The sequence below is a fragment of the Tachyglossus aculeatus genome, chromosome 16, assembly GCF_015852505.1.
Source record: "Tachyglossus aculeatus isolate mTacAcu1 chromosome 16, mTacAcu1.pri, whole genome shotgun sequence".
Taxonomy (NCBI): Eukaryota; Metazoa; Chordata; class Mammalia; order Monotremata; family Tachyglossidae; genus Tachyglossus; species Tachyglossus aculeatus.
Genome location: NC_052081.1, coordinates 40,488,982 through 40,507,762, shown reverse-complemented (window position 1 = coordinate 40,507,762; position 18,781 = coordinate 40,488,982). Strand labels below are relative to the sequence as shown.

General features: G+C 48.2%; 1 protein-coding gene across 1 annotated transcript in view; it reads right to left on the bottom strand.

Annotated features, from left to right (window-relative positions):
• GNL2 (G protein nucleolar 2) overlaps positions 1-15,464 on the bottom strand; it is a 30,918-nt gene extending 15,454 nt beyond the window's left edge. Inside the window, exons 1-4 of the mRNA XM_038758220.1 lie at positions 15,357-15,464; positions 8,224-8,308; positions 5,920-6,014; positions 1,963-2,102 (exon numbers count right to left, since the gene is read on the bottom strand). Of these exons, the coding sequence (XP_038614148.1) occupies positions 1,963-2,102; positions 5,920-6,014; positions 8,224-8,308; positions 15,357-15,420 (384 nt within the window). The 5' untranslated portion in view covers positions 15,421-15,464. The remainder of the gene's footprint in view (positions 1-1,962; positions 2,103-5,919; positions 6,015-8,223; positions 8,309-15,356) is intronic.
• Positions 15,465-18,781: the final 3,317 nt, after the last annotated feature.

Sequence of the window (18,781 nt, the reverse complement as noted above, 5' to 3'; positions counted from 1 at the left end):
TGTAATTAAGGCGACGATGATGAAAACGAACTTATCTTTCTGATCATTTTCTTGGTTGTTTTTCCAACGAGTGCCCCACATAAGGCGACGATGATGAAAATGAACTTATCTTTCTCATCATTTTCTTGGTTGTTTTTCAAACGAGTGCCCCACACATGCCAAACTCACAGATTTTGTCAACGACGATCATATTCAAATTTCGGTGTGTGTGTCTTGTTTCTTTTTTTAAAAAAAAAAACACATCATCTGTCCGTGCCAACCTTTTTCTTGGAAGGTCCTTTCTTTCACGGCTAAAAGGAACTGCTTGTTTTGTAAGATGTATTTTAGTTTCAGATAACATTTTCCCTAATTTAGGTAAGGTTTTTATTAAACACACATGAGGAGTCTTCAGATGAAAAACATCGAGCAGAAATCCAAAATAATAGTTTAGATGTGATAAAGGAACCTGATACTAACTAGAACTCGATGTGTTTGTAAAGGGGCTCCATGCAGAGGAATTTTGGAACCGAGATGAAAGCGACTGTTTGAGTTAGGACCTATCACGTAACAGGATGTTAGTAGAGGGAAGAGAATCTCCTCCCCGGGATCATCTCCGGCTCGTCATCGCGAGCCTCAACACCCCGCCTCGGCTCTTCGGGCCTGGAAAGTGAAGGACGGAGAACTTGAAGATAAGCAGACCGAGGGTCTGGGCCATCAATTAATCGGGGACGCGTTTGCCGGACTCTGGGCTGCCCACAGGGAGCCTGCAATCTAGCGACCTTCCTCGGTTCCCTTAGCTGTCAGCTCAGGGGTCCACTGCACTGTCCTCTCCCGGGCGCTTAGTCCGGTGCTCTGCACACGGTCAGGACTCAGTCAATCCCGTGGATCCGATGGCTTTCTTCAAAGCCCGTTTCCTAGGCTTTGAAAATCGCCTCTCGACTCACTGAGGTGTCTTCTACGGGAGACACCCAGTCGATGCACTTGGGTTTGGGGCACGGAAAAAGTAGATTATGCCACCTGGAACTGAAGTCATTCAGGTCACTTCACAGGAAAGGAGAGTCCTCCCACTGGCCCGTGGTTGGGAATTCCCAGGCCTGTGCTGACCGCCGGCCTCGGGGGTCTCTCGGGGACCCTAAGGGCAGGATGTTTAAGTCCTGGTTCTTTAGCACCACTGCATTTTTATAATGGGCACCAGATCAGTGAGCCCCAAATTGAAGCCTCTTTGTTCTTCCCGTAAGCAGGCTTCAGTAACTCATTTTAAAAGGACGGCTGTAGGGGAGCCGAAAAAGAGCACAAGGGAAATCAGCAACTTGTCTGTGGTTCGGGAAATACGCTCAAGTGTTTCACTGAGAGAAAACAGCCATTCCGCTAATAGGTGCCATTCTTCTAGTTTGTCATGAAACAAAGTATAATTGACTGAACCTGAGGCGAAACAACCATGCCTTGATTTTTATTTGGTTCCAAAAGTAAACACTTTCCTTTGAACTGCTTAATCCGTGTAAGCACGACAGGGCTTTTTCCCCCTGCCCAGCTCACGCTGGAGACAGAGCTCTAGAGCTCTGGGTGCGTTTCTGGAAGCTACTATTCGTTTCAGGCAGACGCCAGGTTATTTCCCCGGCTCAGCGCGCGGTGCACAACTCTCCCCGAGAGCCAGGCGCAGATTTATCCCTGTCCCCCCTCGATTAAGACCGTCCCCTCCCTCTAGACGCCGGACGGACCCGTCAAACGGATGGACGAAAGAGCACGGTTGCTTGGGGAGCTGCGGGGTGGGAAACACAAAAAGAAAATTCCCAGGAGCAGAAGGGAAGACAAAGACGCCACAAAAATGGCCTGAGGATGGACAGAGTGGTCCGGGAGGTCTCCTTCTTCACTCCGCTCTTTCCGCGCTCAAACGAAACCTCGGCGGAAAGCAGCCGGAGAGAGGAGCTTCCCGGGCCCGGTCTGCCTAGCAAGTTTCCATCCGGGAGTAAGCCACAGACTTACGTGAGGTCGGATCCGGTCGTGGAGAAGGGACATTGGCAACTTGCTCTGTTTCATTACCACTCTGTATGGGTCCTTCATAACTGTGTCCATTTCCTCTTGGAATTTCTGCAGAGACGACTGCTTAATCACCCGCGTGTTTCCTGTTGAACAAACGGTGTCGCAATTTCACGTCACTTGCTTTTCCCTTCGCCGTCTCCCATCGCCGGGCCCACTCCGTTGGGAAAGCCGGGATGCTGACCGCGCTCCGCTTTGGTCACCCCGACTCTTTCCTACTCCTGACCACGACTAAAATTTCAAAAGGAAACAGTCCCTCCCCACCCTGGCGCCGTTAATTCAATTCCCCGACGAACGCTGCCAAAGCCAAGGCTTCCGAGGCTGGCTGGGGGAAAGTGGAAAACTGCCATTTGTTGTGAGTTCTCTGTGGGAGCTCCTGAGGCCCTCTTCCCAGGGCTTAGTACCGAGGAGGCGTTCAATAAATATCAAATAATAAATAAATTTAATTATTCATCAATAAATAAATTCAGTAAATATGAGAAGCAGCATTGCTCAATGGAAAGAGCACGGGCTTTGGAGTCAGAGGTCACGGGTTCAAATCCCGGCTCCGCCAACTGTCAGCTTTGGGCAAGTCACTTCACTTCTCTGGGCCTCAGTTATGTCACCTGTAAAATGAGGATTAAGACTGTGAGCCCCCCGCCGTGGGACAACCTGATCACCCTGTACCTCCCCAGTGCTTAGAACGGTGCTTGGCACATAGTAAGTGCTTAATAAATGCCATCATTATTATTATCAATGACCAATCGATCATTCAGAGCCGAATCAAAAGGGACGAGGTCACTGTTTTCTGCGGAAGCCCCTTGAGGGAATAGATGCAGGCGATCCTCCGCCCACAAACATAAAGCCAACTGAGGTTCTGCCCAAAATACGACATGGTTTCTACCCTAACTGATAGACGGACAGCAGGGAAGACAGAAACGGATCATTTTTTGCGCCCCCAACTCTGCCCCAGATCTTGAACTGATTCCGCTGGAGGAATCCTTGTGCAGTAGATTTTGGTATAGTAATAATGATGATGGTGGTATTTGTTAAGCATTTACTATGTGCCAAGCACTGTTCTACGCACTAGGGTAGATACAAGGTCACCAGGTTGTCCCAGGCGGGGCTCACGGTCTTAATCCCCATTTTGCAGATGAGGTAATAATAATGATGATGGCATTTGTTAAGCACTTCCTATGTGCCAAGCACTGTTCTAAGCACTGGGGTAGATACAAGGTCATCAGGTTGTCCCAGGCGGGGCTCACGGTCTTAATCCCCATTTTGCAGATGAGGTAACTGAGGCACAGAGAAGTGAAGTGACTTGCCCAAGGTCGCAGCAGACAGGTGGTGGAGCCGGGATTAGCGCCCACGACCTCTGACTCCCAAGCCCGGGCTCCTTCCACTAAGCCACGCTGCTTCTCCGTATTGGTGTTTAACTAAAGGGTCCAGGACGCGGGCGGAGATGTTTAAAGACAGGTCCGCCTGGCATCCGTATTCTGCTGGCCAGAGGGCTGCCAAGTTACTCGGGTGCCCGTCCTGCCAGAAACCACAACCATCCCTCCCAGCCAAACTGAAGCCAGGAGAAGAGAAGGTCAAAGGCTCCAAAATCTCCAGTGGCTCCCAATCAACCTGCGCATCAGGCAGAAACTCCTCACCCTGGGCTTCAAGGCTGTCCATCCCCTGGCCCCCTCCTCCCTCACCTCCCTTCTGTCCTTCTCCAGCCCAGCCCGCACCCTCCGCTCCTCCACCACTAATCTCCTCCCCGTACCTCGCTCTCGCCTGTCCCGCCATCGACCCCCGGCCCACGTCCTCCCCCGGGCCCGGAATGCCCTCCCTCTGCCCATCTGCCAAGCTCGCTCTCTTCCTCCCTTCAAGGCCCTACCGAGAGCTCACCTCCTCCAGGAGGCCTTCCCACACTGAGCCCCTTCCTTCCTCTCCCCTCGCCCCCCTCTCCATCCCCCCCCCTTACCTCCTTCCCTTCCCCACTGCACCTGTATATATGGATATATGTTTGTACATATTTATTACTCTATTTATTTTACTTGTACATATTCTATTTATTTTATTTTGTTACTATGTTTTGTTTCGTTCTCTGTCTCCCCCTTCTAGATTGTGAGCCCACTGTTGGGTAAGGACCGTCTTTAGATGTTGCCAACTTGGACTTCCCAAGCGCTTAGTACAGTGCTCTGCACACAGTAAGCGCTCAATAAATACGACAATGAATGAATGAAAAGGCCTCTTTTTCCATGAGGCGTACTTCGCTTGAGATTTGCTGCGTTTAAGCACATCAGAGAAGCAGTGTGGCCTACTGGGAAGACCTCGGACCTGGGTCCTAATCCAGGCTCTGCCACTTGCCCGCTGTGGGACCTTGGGCAACTTCCTTAACTTCTCTGTGCCTTGGTTTCCTCATCCGTAAAATGGGGCTGCAATGCCTGTTCTCCATTCTACTCTGAACTGGGAGCCCCCCGTGGGACAAGGACTGTGTTGAGAAGCAGCATGGCTCAGTGGAAAGAGCCCGGGCTTTGGAGTCAGAGGTCATGGGTTCAAATCCTGGCTCCGCCAACTGTCAGCTGGGTGACTTTGGGCAAGACACTTAACTTCTCTGGGCCTCAGTTACCTCATCTGTAAAATGGGGATTAAGACTGTGAGCCCCCCGTGGGACAACCTGATCGCCCTGTAACCTCTCCAGTGCTTTGCACCTAGTAAGCGCTTAATAAATGCCATCATTATTATTATTATCATTACCTACTCCAGTCCGTCAACTGTATTTATTGAGCGCTTACTGTTTGCAGAGCACTGTACTAAACGCTTGGGAAGCAGCGTGGCTCAGCGGAAGGAAAGAGCCCGGGGCTTTGAAGTCAGAGGTCAGCGGTTCAAATTCCGGCTCTGCCGCTTGTCGGCTGTGTGACTTTGGGCAAGTCACTTCACTTCTCTGGGCCTCCATTCCCTCCCCTGTAAAATGGGGGTGAAGATTGTGAGCCCCACACGGGACAACCTGGTCACCTTGTAAATTCCCCAGTGCTTAGAACAGTGCTTTGCACATAGTAAGCGCTTAATAAATGCCATCATTATTATTATTATTATTAGAACAGGCACAGTCCCTGTCTACAACGAGCTTACAGATCCCGTCTCTGCCAGCTGTCGGCTGTGTGACTTTGGGCAAGTCACTTCACTTCTCTGCCCCTCCTTCCCCTCTCCATCCCCCCGTCTTACCTCCTTCCCTTCCCCACAGCACCTGTACATTTGTTTGTACATATTTATTACTCTATTTATTTATTTATTTTACTTGTACATATCTATTCTATTTATTTTATTAATATGTTTGGTTTTGTTCTCTGTCTCCCCCTTCTAGACTGTGAGCCCACTGTTGGGTAGGGACTGTCTCTATATGTTGCCAACTTGTACTTCCCAAGCGCTTAGTCCAGTGCTCTGCACACAGTAAGCGCTCAATAAATACGATTGATGATGATGATGATGACTGTATATGTTGCCAACCTGTACTTCCCAAGCGCTTAGTACAGTGCTCTGCACACAGTAAGCGCTCAATATGATTGATGATGATGATGACTGTATATGTTGCCAACTTGTACTTCCCAAGCGCTTAGTCCAGTGCTCTGCACACAGTAAGCGCTCAATAAATATGATTGATTGATTGATTACGGTCTAGAGGACTCCAGTGCTTAGCACTAGGTGTTTAACAAATACCACAGTTATCATTCAAGGTCTGGACCGCCCCAAGGGACGCGATACACCTCTCTCGGTGCCCCCCAAGGCCCATCATCCGCTGGAGCTCCCACCTCCTGGCGCAGAGGTCGGAAACAGACCACTGAGTCAGCCCCCCGATATCTCAGAGAGCCCCCCGGTCCTTCCCTCCTTAAATCAGCTGGCGTCTCTGAAGCCGGGCAGTAATGGAGAAACGCTCACCAAACCACTTGATGTTGGGCTCCACCCTGGCCACGGTGCCGGGAGCGACGGTTGACTGGTACTGCAGAGGTTTAATCACTTTTCCACGGTTGTTTCTGAACGAAACGAAAGGACAAGAGACTCGATCACTCATATTTATGGAGCGCTTACTGTGTGCAGAGCACTGGACTAAGCGCTTGGGAAGTCCAAGGTGGCAACATCTAGAGACGGTCCCTCCCCAACAGCGGGCTCACAGTCGAGGAGGGGAAGATTGAAAGCAGAAAATCCAGGATAACGTGGAGTTCACAGATGACCCTTGCCTTCAAAAAGGGGTTTCCTTCCCGTCACGCTGTCGGCCCCCTCGAAGGCAGGAACCACATCTTAGGCTTTTTCTACATATCCCCCCGAGGGCGTAGTCTAGCTCGCTGTACTTAGTAGATGCTCAAATGACCACGGCCGATTCCTTTTTAAATTTCAGGAAGCAGAAAGTACTCATCATCATCAATTGTATTTATTGAGCGCTTACTGTGTGCAGAGCACTGGACTAAGCGCTTGGGGAGTCCAAGTTGGTAACATATAGGGACAGTCCCTACCCAGAAGTGGGCTCACAGTCTAAAAGGGGGAGACAGAGAACAAAACCAAACATACTAACAAAATAAAATAAATAGAATAGATATGCACAAGTAAAATAAATAGAGTACAGAAAGTACTCGCGATGATAGTTCTTGACCTTGTTTTTGTTCAAGGGCTGCTTCAACTAGACTGTGACTGTCTAGTTCTAGACTGTGAGCCCACTGTCGGGTAGGGACCGGCTCTATATGTTGCCAACTTGGACTTCCCAAGCGCTTAGTACAGTGCTCTGCACACAGTAAGCGCTCAATCAATCAATCAACCGTATTTATTGAATCGTATAAATACGATTGAATGAACGAATGAATGAACTAAGTAGCCCAAATGCTGATTTAATGGATTTTACTCTGGTTTTTCTTGTGTGGGTGGGTGACGGGGGTAGATAAATGTATTCTTACTACAAGCCCGATTTCGTAAAACTAAGTAGGGAATAATTTATGGGGAACTCAATTCCAAGCCAAATTGCAAAAGAGAGGTCTAAATCTACTCACTTCACGAGAGTTTTCATTAATGTCATCTGTTAGAACGAGCAATGAAACTCATTATCCAAGAAATTAAAACAGGCCACTAAAAGCTGCGAGGCTCAGTGGAAAGAGTACAGGCTTGGGAGTCAGAGGTCATGGGTTCAAATCCCGGCTCCGCCAACTGTCAGCTGTGTGACTTTGGGCAAGTCCCTGCATCATCATCATCAATCGTATTTATTGAGCGCTTACTATGTGCAGAGCACTGTACTAAGCGCTTGGGAAGTACAAACTGGCAACATCTAGAGACAGTCCCTACCCAACAGTGGGCTCACAGTCTAAAAGGGGGAGACAGAGAACAAAACCAAACATACTAACAAAATAAAATAAATAGGATAGATATGTACAAGTAAAATAAGTAAATAAATAGAGTAATAAATATGTACAAACATATATACATATATACAGGTGCTGTGGGGAAGGGAAGGAGGTAAAATGGGGGGGATGGGCCTCAGTTCCCTCATCTGTGAAAATGGGGATTAAGATTCTGAGCCCCCCATGGGACAACCTGATCACCTTGTATCCTCCCCAGCGCTTAGAACATAGTAAGCGCTTAACAAATACCAAAATTATTATATTATTAAATGCTACTTTTAAGGAGTCGCTGAGATCCACGTCACTATTTTCCAAGTGTCAGAGTTTTACAGCAAGCTACACTTTGGCTTCAAATAGACAGAAAGGAGGTGGGATTTTGAGTTCTTTTGGAACCGCCCTCCAGTCCCCTTGATCGAAAAAAGGAAAACTTCCAGCTGGTGGGCTCTAAACTCCCTCTTGACAGAAATATTCATTCATTCAATCATATTTATTGAGCGCTGTGTGCAGAGCACTGTACTAAGCGCTTGGGAAGTCCAAGTTGGCAACATATAGAGACGGTCCCGACCCAACAGTGGGCTTACAGTCTAGAAGTATGCCTCCCATGCAAGGAGCGCCTTAGCAAACGATGCCCAGCTTCACTCTTCCAGGTGATCGAAACTGGACTGGGACCAAGGTGGGAATTTCTGTCCGGACTCTAAAACGACAATTTACTGGGTTTCTCGCGAATCTCCGGGGTCCGTGGGCTTAGCTCCCTCCAAATCCACCAGTCTCTGGTATCGTATTAAAGGAGGACCCCGGGGGAAAGCGAAAGAGCGGACGAAAGACGACGGAGAAGAGCCGGGCGGTGGCCGAACCTCACCTGCGTTCTTTCTGCCGGTACATGTTGAGGCGCCGGATGGTCGCCCGGTCCCTCATGTTTTGGCCTCCGGCTCCCTTCACCCGATCTACGGTGGCCAAAAGAAACGACACGTTAGCTCAGAAGGCTCGGGACCTTCAACGCGTCCAGTCAATCAATCAATCAATCAATCGTATTTATTGAGTGCTTACTATGTGCAGAGCACTGTACTAAGCGCTTGGGAAGTACAAATTGGCAACACATAGAGACAGTCCCTACCCAACAGTGGGCTCACAGTCTAAAAGGGGGAGACAGAGAACAAAACCAAACATACCAACAAAATAAAATAAATAGGATAGAAATGTACAAGTAAAATAAATAAATAAATAAATAGAGTAATAAATATGTGCAACCATATATACATATATACAGGTGCTGTGGGGAAGGGAAGGAGGTAAGATGGGGGGATGGAGAGGGGGACGAGGGGACAGTCCCGGGCAACCGGGCAACCTCACACAGAGAAACATGGCAGCTCCCAAGTCCGCACCGTCTACCGTGCCCCGGTGTTAGCAGCAAATTCATTCATTCATTCAATCGTATTTATTGATGATGACGGCATTTATTAAGCGCTTACTATGTGCAAAGCACTGTTCAAAGCGCTGGAGAGGTTACAAGGCAGGTTGGCCCATGGGGGGCTCACAGTCTTCACCCCCATTTTTCAGATGAGGTAACCGAGGCCCAGAGAAGTGAAGTGACTCGCCCAAAGTCACCCAGCTGACAATTGGCGGGGCCGGGGTTTGAACCCATGACCTCTGACTCCAAAGCCCGGGTTCTTTCCACTGAGCCACGCTGAGCGCTTACTGTGTGCAGACCACTGTACTAAGCGCTTGGGAAGTCCAAGTTAGCAACATCTAGAGACGGTCCCTACCCAACAGCGGGCTCACAGTCTAGAGGGGGGAGACGGACAACAAAACAAAACATATTAACAAAATAAAATAGGATAAATATGTACAAATAAAATATAGTAATAAATCTGTACAAACATATATACAGGTGCTGTGGGGAGCGGGAGGAGGGCGCTCAGTCTCCCCCTTCTAGACTGTGAGCCCACTGTTGGGTCGGGACCATCTCTATATGTTGCCAACTTGGACTTCCCAAGCGCTTAGTCCAGTGCTCTGCACACAGTAAGCGCTCAATAAATACGATTGATTGATTGAATAATAATAATAATGAAGGCATTTATCAAGCGCTTACTATGTGCTAAGCACTGCTCTGGACTGTGAGCCCGCTGTTGGGTAGGGACCGTCTCTATATGTTGCCAACTTGGACTTCCCAAGCGCTTAGTCCAGTGCTCTGCACACAGTAAGCGCTCAATAAATACGATTGATTGATTGAATAATAATAATAATGAAGGCATTTATCAAGCGCTTACTATGTGCAAAGCACTGCTCTGGACTGTGAGCCCGCTGTTGGGTAGGGACCGTCTCTCTATGTTGCCAACCTGGACTTCCCAAGCGCTTAGTCCAGTGCTCTGCACACAGCGAGCGCTCAATAAATCCGATTGAATGAATGAATGGGGAGGTTACAAGTTGATCAGAGCGTCCCACGGCGGGGCTCCCGGGCTCAATCCCCAATTTTGGCCTCCCGCTAAACTGGAAGCTTCTCGCGGGCAGGGCACGGGCCTACCAACTCCGCCGCATCGGACTCTCCCGAGAGCTCAGCTCAGTGCTCTGCACACGGTAAATGCTCAAACGCAACTGACTGAGCGACGGTCACTTGGAACGACGTCAAAATGCCAAACCAAGTCGTCTCAACCCTTTCGTTTGATGGGGGACTTTCCTGATGTCACTTAGCCCTCTCAGTACAATGGGAATAGTGTATTATTATTATTATTATTATACGATTGAGTGAGTGAGTGAGTGAATAACAACATTCGCCACCTATTTCACAAGGACGTGAGTTTGAGGCCTCTGCTCTTCCTAAACTGTACTACTTTCCCAGCTTTTAGTACGGTGCTCTGCACACGGTAAGCGCTCAATAAGTACGACAATGAATTTCTCTATTCTGACGCTATTGAGGCCTGTCAACTTGTGTTGTTGTCTGTCAATCAATCAATCAATCGTATTTATGGAGCGCCTACTGTGTGCAGAGCACTGGACTAAGCGCTTGGGAAGTCCAAGTTGGCAACATCTGGAGACGGTCCCTACCCAACAGTGGGCTCACAGTCTAGAAGGGGGAGACAGAAAACCAAACATATTAACCAAATAAAATAAATAGAATAGATATGTACAAGTAAAATAAATACAGTAATAAATATGTACAAACATATATACATATATACAGGCCCTGCGAGGAAGGGAAGGAGGTAAGACTGAGCCCGTTGTTGGGTAGGGACTGTCTCTGTTGCCGAACTGTACCTTCCAAGCGCTTAGTACAGTGCTCAATAAATATGACTGACTGAATGAATTTATCTATTTTGATGCTACTGACGCCTGTCCACATGTTTTGTTTTGTCTGTCTCCCCACCGTGAGCCCGTTGTTGGGTAGGGACCGTCTCTGTTGCCGAACTGGACTTCCCAAGCGCTTAGTACAGCGCTCTGCACACAGTAAGCTCTCAATAAATACAATTGAATGAATAAATGAATTTATCTATTCTGATGCTATTGACAGCTACTTGTTTTGTTTTGTTGTCTGTCTCCCCTCTCTAGACCGTGAGCCCGTTGTTGGGCAGGGACCGTCTCTCTATGTTGCCAATTTGTACTTCCCAAGCGCTTAGTCCAGTGCTCTGCACACAGTAAGCGCTCAATAAATACGACTGAATGAACTGAATGAATTATTTTGATGCTACTGATGCCTACTTGTTTTGTTGTCTGTCTCCCCCCCTTCTAGACTGTGAGCCCGTTGTTGGGTAGGGACTGTCTCTGTTGCCGAATTGTACTTCCCAAGCGCTTAGTTCAGTGTTCTGTACACAGTAAGCGCTCAATAAATATGACTGAATGAATGAATTTATCTATCTTGATGCTGTCGAGGCCGGTCTACTTTGTTTTGTTTTGTTGTCTGTCTCCCCCTTCTAGACTGTGAGCCTGTTGTTGGGCAGGGGCCGTTCTCTAGATGTTGCCAAACTGGACTGTAGAGAGGAAGCGTGGCTCAGTGGAAAGAGCCCGGGCTTTGGAGTCAGGGGTCATGGGTTCAAATCCAGCCGTGTGACTTTGGGCAAGTCACTTCACTTCTCTGGGCCTCAGTTCCCTCATCTGGAAAATGGGGATGAAGACTGTGAGCCCCCCATGGGCCAACCTGATCACCTTGTATCGTCCCCGGCACTTAGAACAGTGCTTGGCATGTAGTAAGCACTTAATAAATACCATTATTATTATTATCATCATCATTTCTCTGTGCCTCAGCTCCCTCATCTGTCAAATGGGGATGAAGACTGTGAGCCCCCCATGGGGCAACCTGATCATCTTGTATCCTCCCCAGCGCCTAGAACAGTGCTTGGCACGTAGTAAACTCTTAATAAATGCCATCATTATTATCACTTCTCTGTGCCTCAGTCCCTCACCTGTAAAATGGGGTTGAAGACTGTGAGCCCCCCGGTGGGACAGCCTGATCACCTTGGAAACTCCCAGTGCTTAGAACAGTGCTTGGCACGTAGTAAGCGCTTAATAAATGCCATCATTATTATTTTTATCACTTCTCTGTGCCTCAGTTCCCTCATCGGGAAAATGGAGATGAAGACTGTGGGCCCCACGGGGGACAACCTGATCACCCTGTATCCTCCCCAGCGCTTAGAACAGTGCTTGGCACATAGTAAGCGCTGAATAAACACCATTATTATTATTATTGTTATCACTTCTCTGGACCTCAGTTCCCTCATTGGGAAAATGGGGATGAAGACTGTGGGCTCCACGGGGGACAACCTGATCACCTTGGAACCTCCCCAGTGCTTAGAACTGTGCTTGGCACGTAGTAAGTGCTTAATAAATGCCATTATAATTATTATTATCACTTCTCTGGGCCTCAGTTCCCTCATCTGTAAAATGGGGATGAAGACTGTGGGCCCCACGGGGGCCAACCTGATCACCTTGTAACCTCCCCAGTGCTTAGAATGGTGCTTTAGCACATAGTAAGCGCTTAATAAATGCCATCATTATTATCATTATCACTTCTCTGTGCCTCAGTGACCTAATCGGGAAAATGGGGATGAAGACTGTGGGCCCCATGGGGGACAACCTGATCACCCTGGAACCTCCCCAGTGCTTACAACAGTGCTTGGCACATAGTAAGCACTTAATAAACGCCATTAGTATTATTATTATCACTTCTCTGGGCCTCAGTTCCCTCTTCGGGAAAATGGGGATGAAGACTGTGGGCTCCATGGGGGACAACCTCATCACCTTGGAACCTCCCCAGCGCTTAGACCAGTGCTTTAGCACGTAGTAAGCGCTTGATAAATGCCATTATTATTATTATTATTATCACTTCTCTGTGCCTCAGTGACCTCATCGGGAAAATGGGGATGAAGACTGTGGGCCCCACGGGGGACAACCTGATCATCTTGGAACCTCCCAAGCGCTTAGAACAGTGCTTTAGCACGTAGTAAGTGCTTAATAAATGCCATCACTATTATTATTATCACTTCTCTGGGCCTCAGTTCCCTCATCTGTCAAACGGGGATGAAGACTGTGGGCCCCACGGGGGACAACCTGATCATCTTGGAACCTCCCAAGCGCTTAGAACAGTGCTTTAGCACGTAGTAAGTGCTTAATAAATGCCATCACTATTATTATTATCACTTCTCTGGGCCTCAGTTCCCTCATCTGTCAAACGGGGATGAAGACTGTGGGCCCCACGGGGGACAACCTGATCACCTTGTATCCTCCCCAGCGCTTAGAACAGTGCTTTAGCACGTAGTAAGTGCTTAATAAATGCCATTATTATTATTATTACTATCACTTCTCTGGGCCTCAGTTCCCTCAACGGGAAAATGGGGATGAATACTGTGGGCTCCATGGGGGACAACCTCATCACCTTGAAACCTCCCCAGCGCTTAAAACAGCACTTGGCACGCAGTAAGCGCTTAATAAACGCCACTATTATTATATTATCACTTCTCGGTGCCTCAGTGACCTCATCTGGAAAACGGGGATGATGACTGTGAGCCCCCCCTGTGGGACAGCCTAATCACCTTGGACCCTCCCCAGCGCTTAGAACAGTGCTTGGCACGTAGTAAGCGCTTAATAAACACGATTATTATTATTATTATTATTATTATTATTATCATTATCATTTCTCTGTGCCTCAGCTCCCTCATCTGTCAAACGGGGATGAAGACTGTGAGCCCCCCTGTGAGGCAGCCAGATCACCTGGTAACCTCCCCAGCGCTCAGAACAGCGCTTTAGCACATAGTAAGCGCTTAATAAACGCCATTATTATTATTATTATCATTTCTCTGTGCCTCAGCTCCCTCATCTGTCAAACGGGGATGAAGACTGTGAGCCCCCCACCGTGGGACAACCTGATCGCCCTGTAACCTCCCCAGCACTTACAGCAGTGCTTGGCACGTAGTAAGCGCTTAATAAATGCCATTATTATTATTATTGTCACTTCTCTGTGCCTCAGTGACCTCATCTGGAAAATGGGGATGAAGACTGTGAGCCCCACGGGGGACAACCTCATCACCTTGGAACCTCCCCAGCGCTTAGACCAGTGCTTTAGCACGTAGTAAGCGCTTGATAAATGCCATCATTATTATTATTATCACTTCTCTGTGCCTCAGTTCCCTCATCTGTAAAATGGGGATGAAGACTGTGAGCCCCACGGGGGCAACCTCATCACCTTGGAACCTCCCCAGCGCTTAGAACAGTGCTTTAGCACGTAGTAAGCGCTTAACAACTGCCCTCATTATTATCACTTCTCTGTGCCTCAGTGACCTCATCTGTCAAACAGGGATGAAGACTGTGAGCCCCCCCGTGGGGCAGCCTGATCACCTGGTAACCTCCCCAGCGCTTAGAACAGGGCTTGGCACGTAGTAAGCGCTAAATAAACGCCATAATTATTATTATTATCACTTCCCTGTGGTTCAGTTCCCTCATCTGGAAAATGGGGATGAGGACTGTGAGCCCCACGGGGGACAACCTCATCACCTTGGAGTCTCCCCAGCGCTTAGAACAGTGTTTTAGCATGTAGTAAGCGCTTAACAACTGCCCTCATTATTATCACTTCTCTGTGCCTCAGTGACCTCATCTGGAAAACGGGGATGAAGACTGTGGGCCCCATGGGGGACAACCTGATCACCTTGGAACCTCCCCAGCGATTAGAACAGTGCTTTAGCACGTAGTAAGCGCTTAATAAATGCCATTATTATTATTATTATTATCACTTCTCTGGGCCTCAGTTCCCTCATCGGGAAAATGGGGATGAAGACTGTGGGCCCCACGGGGGCCAACCGGATCACCTTGGAACCTCCCCAGCGCTTAGAACGGTGCTTTAGCACGTAGTAAGCGCTTAATAAATGCCATCCCTATTATTATTACACTCCTCTGTGCCTCAGTTCCCTCATCTGGAAAATGGGGATGAAGACTGTGAGCCCCCCATGGGGCAACCTGATCACCTTGTGTCCTCCCCAGCGCTTAGAACAGTGCTGTAGCACGTAGTAAGCGCTTAATAAATAATTAATAAAGCGCTTAGAGAAGCAGCGTGGCTAGAGAAGCAGCGTGGCTCAGTGGCAAGAGCCCGGGCTTTGGAGTCAGAGGTCCTGGGTTCAAATCCCGGCTCCGCCAATTGTCAGCTGGGTGACTTTGGGCAAGTCACTTCTCTGGGCCTCAGTTCCCTCATCTGGAAAATGGGGGTGAAGACTGTGAGCCCCCCGTGGGACAACCTGATCACCTTGTACCTCCCCAGCGCTTAGAACAGCGCTCTGCGCATAGTAAGTGCTTAATAAATGCCATTATTATTATTATTATTATTATCACTTCTCTGGGCCTCAGTTCCCTCATCTGTAAAATGGGGATGAAGACTGTGAGCCCCCCTGTGGGACAGCCTGATCACCTGGCAACCTCCCCAGCGCTTAGAACAGTGCTTGGCACGTAGTAAGCGCTCGATGAAAGCCACCGTTATTATTATGATGATGATGAGGAGGAGGAGGAGGATGAAGATACCGGGGTTGGTGCTGGCGCTGGAGCGGTTGACGGAGCTCCGTCCCTTGTACCTCGGCTTCACCATGGTGGCGGCGGTGTGGGGGCCTCAGCCCAGGCGACGCCCCGCACCGGAACCGGAACCGGAAGTAGAACCGGAACCGGAAGCGGGCCCGATCCGGAGCTCGCCTCCCCCGGCCACGCGAGGAGCGCACCGGAAGGGCGTCACGCCCGGCACCAGCTCTCGCGAGAACTCCGCTCCCGCGCGCACGCGCGCTGCCTCCCTGCCGGCCGCGCGCTCGCCGAGGTGCGCCCGCCCCCGAGCGGATATGACGTAAAGCGGCACCGCCCCCTAGCAACCGGCCCGCGCCCCCTCCCTAGCAACCCGCCGTGGCCCTCACTGATTCATTCAATCGAGCCATCGTATTGATTGAGCGCTTGCTGCGTGCAGAGCACTGTGCTAAGCGCTTGGGAAGTACATCTAGAGACAGTCCCTACCTAACGGTGGGCTCACAGTCGAAAAGGGGGAGACAGAGAACAAAACCAAACATACCAACAAAATAAAATAAATAGAAGAGATATGTACAAGGAAACTAACTAAATAAATAGAGTAATCAATATGTACAAACATATATACATATATACAGGTGCTGTGGGGAAGGGAAGGAGGTATGCATTCATTCAATCGTATTTATTGAGCGCTTACTGGGTGCAGAGCACTGGACTAAGCGCTTGGGAAGTCCAAGTTGGCAACATCTAGAGACGGTGCCTACCCAACAGCGGGCTCACAGTCTAGAATCAATCAATCAATAGTATTTTTTGAGCGCTTACTCTGTGCAGAGCACTGGACTAGTGCAGTGCTTAGTCCAGTGCTCTGCACACAGTAAGCGCTCAATAAATACGATTGATGATGATGATGATGATGATGGCTAAGCGCTTGGGAAGTCCAAGTTGGCAACATACAGAGACGGTCCCTACCCAACATAGGGCTCACAGTCTAGAATCAATCAATCAATCGCATTTATTGAGCGCTTACTGTGTGCAGAGCGCTGGACTAAGCGCTTGGGAAGTCCAAGTTGGCAACATAGAGAGACGGTCCCTACCCAACAAGGGCTCACAGTCTAGAATCAATCAATCAATCGTATTTATTGAGCGCTTACTGTGTGTAGAGCGCTGGACTAAGTGCTTGGGAAGTCCAAGTTGGCCACATCAATCAATCAATCGTATTTATTGAGCGCTTACTGTGTGCAGAGCACTGGACTAAGCGCTTGGGAAGTACAAGTTGGCAACATCAAGAGACGGTCCCTACCCAACAGTGGGCTCACAGTCTAAAAGGGGGAGACGGAGAACAAAACTAAAAATACTGAGAAAATAAAATAAATAGAATAGATATGTACTGGTAAAATAAATAAATAGAGTAATAAATATGTACAAACATATATACGGTGCTGTGGGGAAGGGAAGGAGGTATTCATTCATTCGATCGTATTTATTGAGCGCTTACTGTGTGCAGAGCACTGGACTAAGCGCTTGGGAAGTCCAAGTTGGCAACATCTAGAGACGGTCCCTACCCAACAGCGGGCTCACAGTCTAGAATCAATCAATCAATCGTATTTATTGAGCGCTTACTGTGTGCAGAGCACTGTACTAATCAATCAATCGTATTGATTGAGTGCTTACTGTGTGCAGAGCACTGGACTAAGTGCTTGGGAAGTCCAAGTTGACAACATCTAGAGACGGTCCCTACCCAACAGCGGGCTCACAGTCTAGAAGGGGGAGACGGACAACAAAACAAAACATGTTAGCAAAATAAAATGAATATGTACAAATAAAATAAACAAATAAAGTCAAAGTCCCCAACTGGTAGAGCCGGGATTTGAACCCATGACCTCTGACTCCAAAACCCGGCCTCTTTCCACTGAGCCACGCTGCTTCTCTAAATTCTCTAAGCTGCTTCTCTAAATTCAATCGTGTTTATAATACTGATAATAATAATGATAGCATTTATTAAGCACTTACTATGTGCAAAGCGCTGTTCTAAGCGCTGGGGAGGTTACAAGGTGATCAGGTTGTCCCACGGGGGGGCTCACAGTTTTCATCCCCATTTTACAGATGAGGGAACTGAGGCACAGATAAGTGGCTTGCCCAAGGTCACACAGCTGACAAGTAGCGGAGCTAGGATTCGAACCCATGACCTCTGACTCCCAAGCCCGGGCTCTCTCCACTGAGCCACGCTACTTCTCTGTACTAAGCGCTTGGGAAGTTCAAGTTCATTCATTCAATCGTATTTATTGAGCGCTTACTGTGTGCAGAGCACTGGACTAAGCGCTTGGGAAGTACAAGTTCATTCATTCATTCAATTGTATTTATTGAGCGCTTACTGTGTGCAGAGAGCTGTACCAAGCGCTTGGGAAGTCCAAGTTGGCAACATATAGAGACGGTCCCTACCCAACAGCGGGATCACAGACAACAAAACTAAACATATTAACAAAATAAAATAAATAGAATAAATGTGTACAAGTAAAATAAATAACTAGAGTAATAAATATATAATAATAATAATGATAATGGCATTTATTAAGTGCTTACTATGTGCAAAGCACTGTTCTAAGCGCTGGGGGGGTACAGGTAATCAGGTTGTCCCACAGTGGGACTCACAGGCTTCATCCCCATTTTACAGATGAGGGAACTGAGGCCCGGAGAAGTGAAGTGACTTGCCCAAAGTCACCCAGCTGACAATTGGCAGAGTCAGGATTTGAACCCATGACCACAAACATATATACATATATACAGGTGATGATGAGAGGTTGTGATTCTAGACTGTGAGCCCACTGTTGGGTAGGGACCGTCTCTATATGTTGCCAACTTGGACTTCCCAAGCGCTTAGCACAGTGCTCTGCACACAGTAAGCGCTCAATAAATACGATTGAATGAATGAATGAGAGGGTGAACTTTCCAGTCCAGTGCCCTGCACACAGTAAGTGCTCAATAGATATGATTGAATGAATGAATGAATGAATGTGAGGGTGAACTTTCCAGTCCAGTGCTCTGCACACAGTAAGCGCTCAATAAATACGATTGAATGAATGAATGCATGAATGAATGAGAGGGTGAACTTTCCAGTCCAGTGCTCTGCACACAGTAAGAGCTCAATAAATAGGATTGAATGAATGAATGAATGAGAGGGTGAACTTTCCAGGCCAGTGCTCTGCACACAGTAAGCACTCAACAGATACGATTGAATGAATGAATGAATGAATGAGTGGGTGAACTTTCCAGTCCAGTGCTCTGCACACAGTAAGCGCTCAATAAATACGATTGAATGAATGAGAGGGTGAACTTTCCAGTCCAGTGCTCTGCACACAGTAAGCGCTCAATAAATATGATTGAATGAATGAGAGAGTGAACTTTCCAGTCCAGTGCTCTGCACACAATAAGCGCTCAATAAA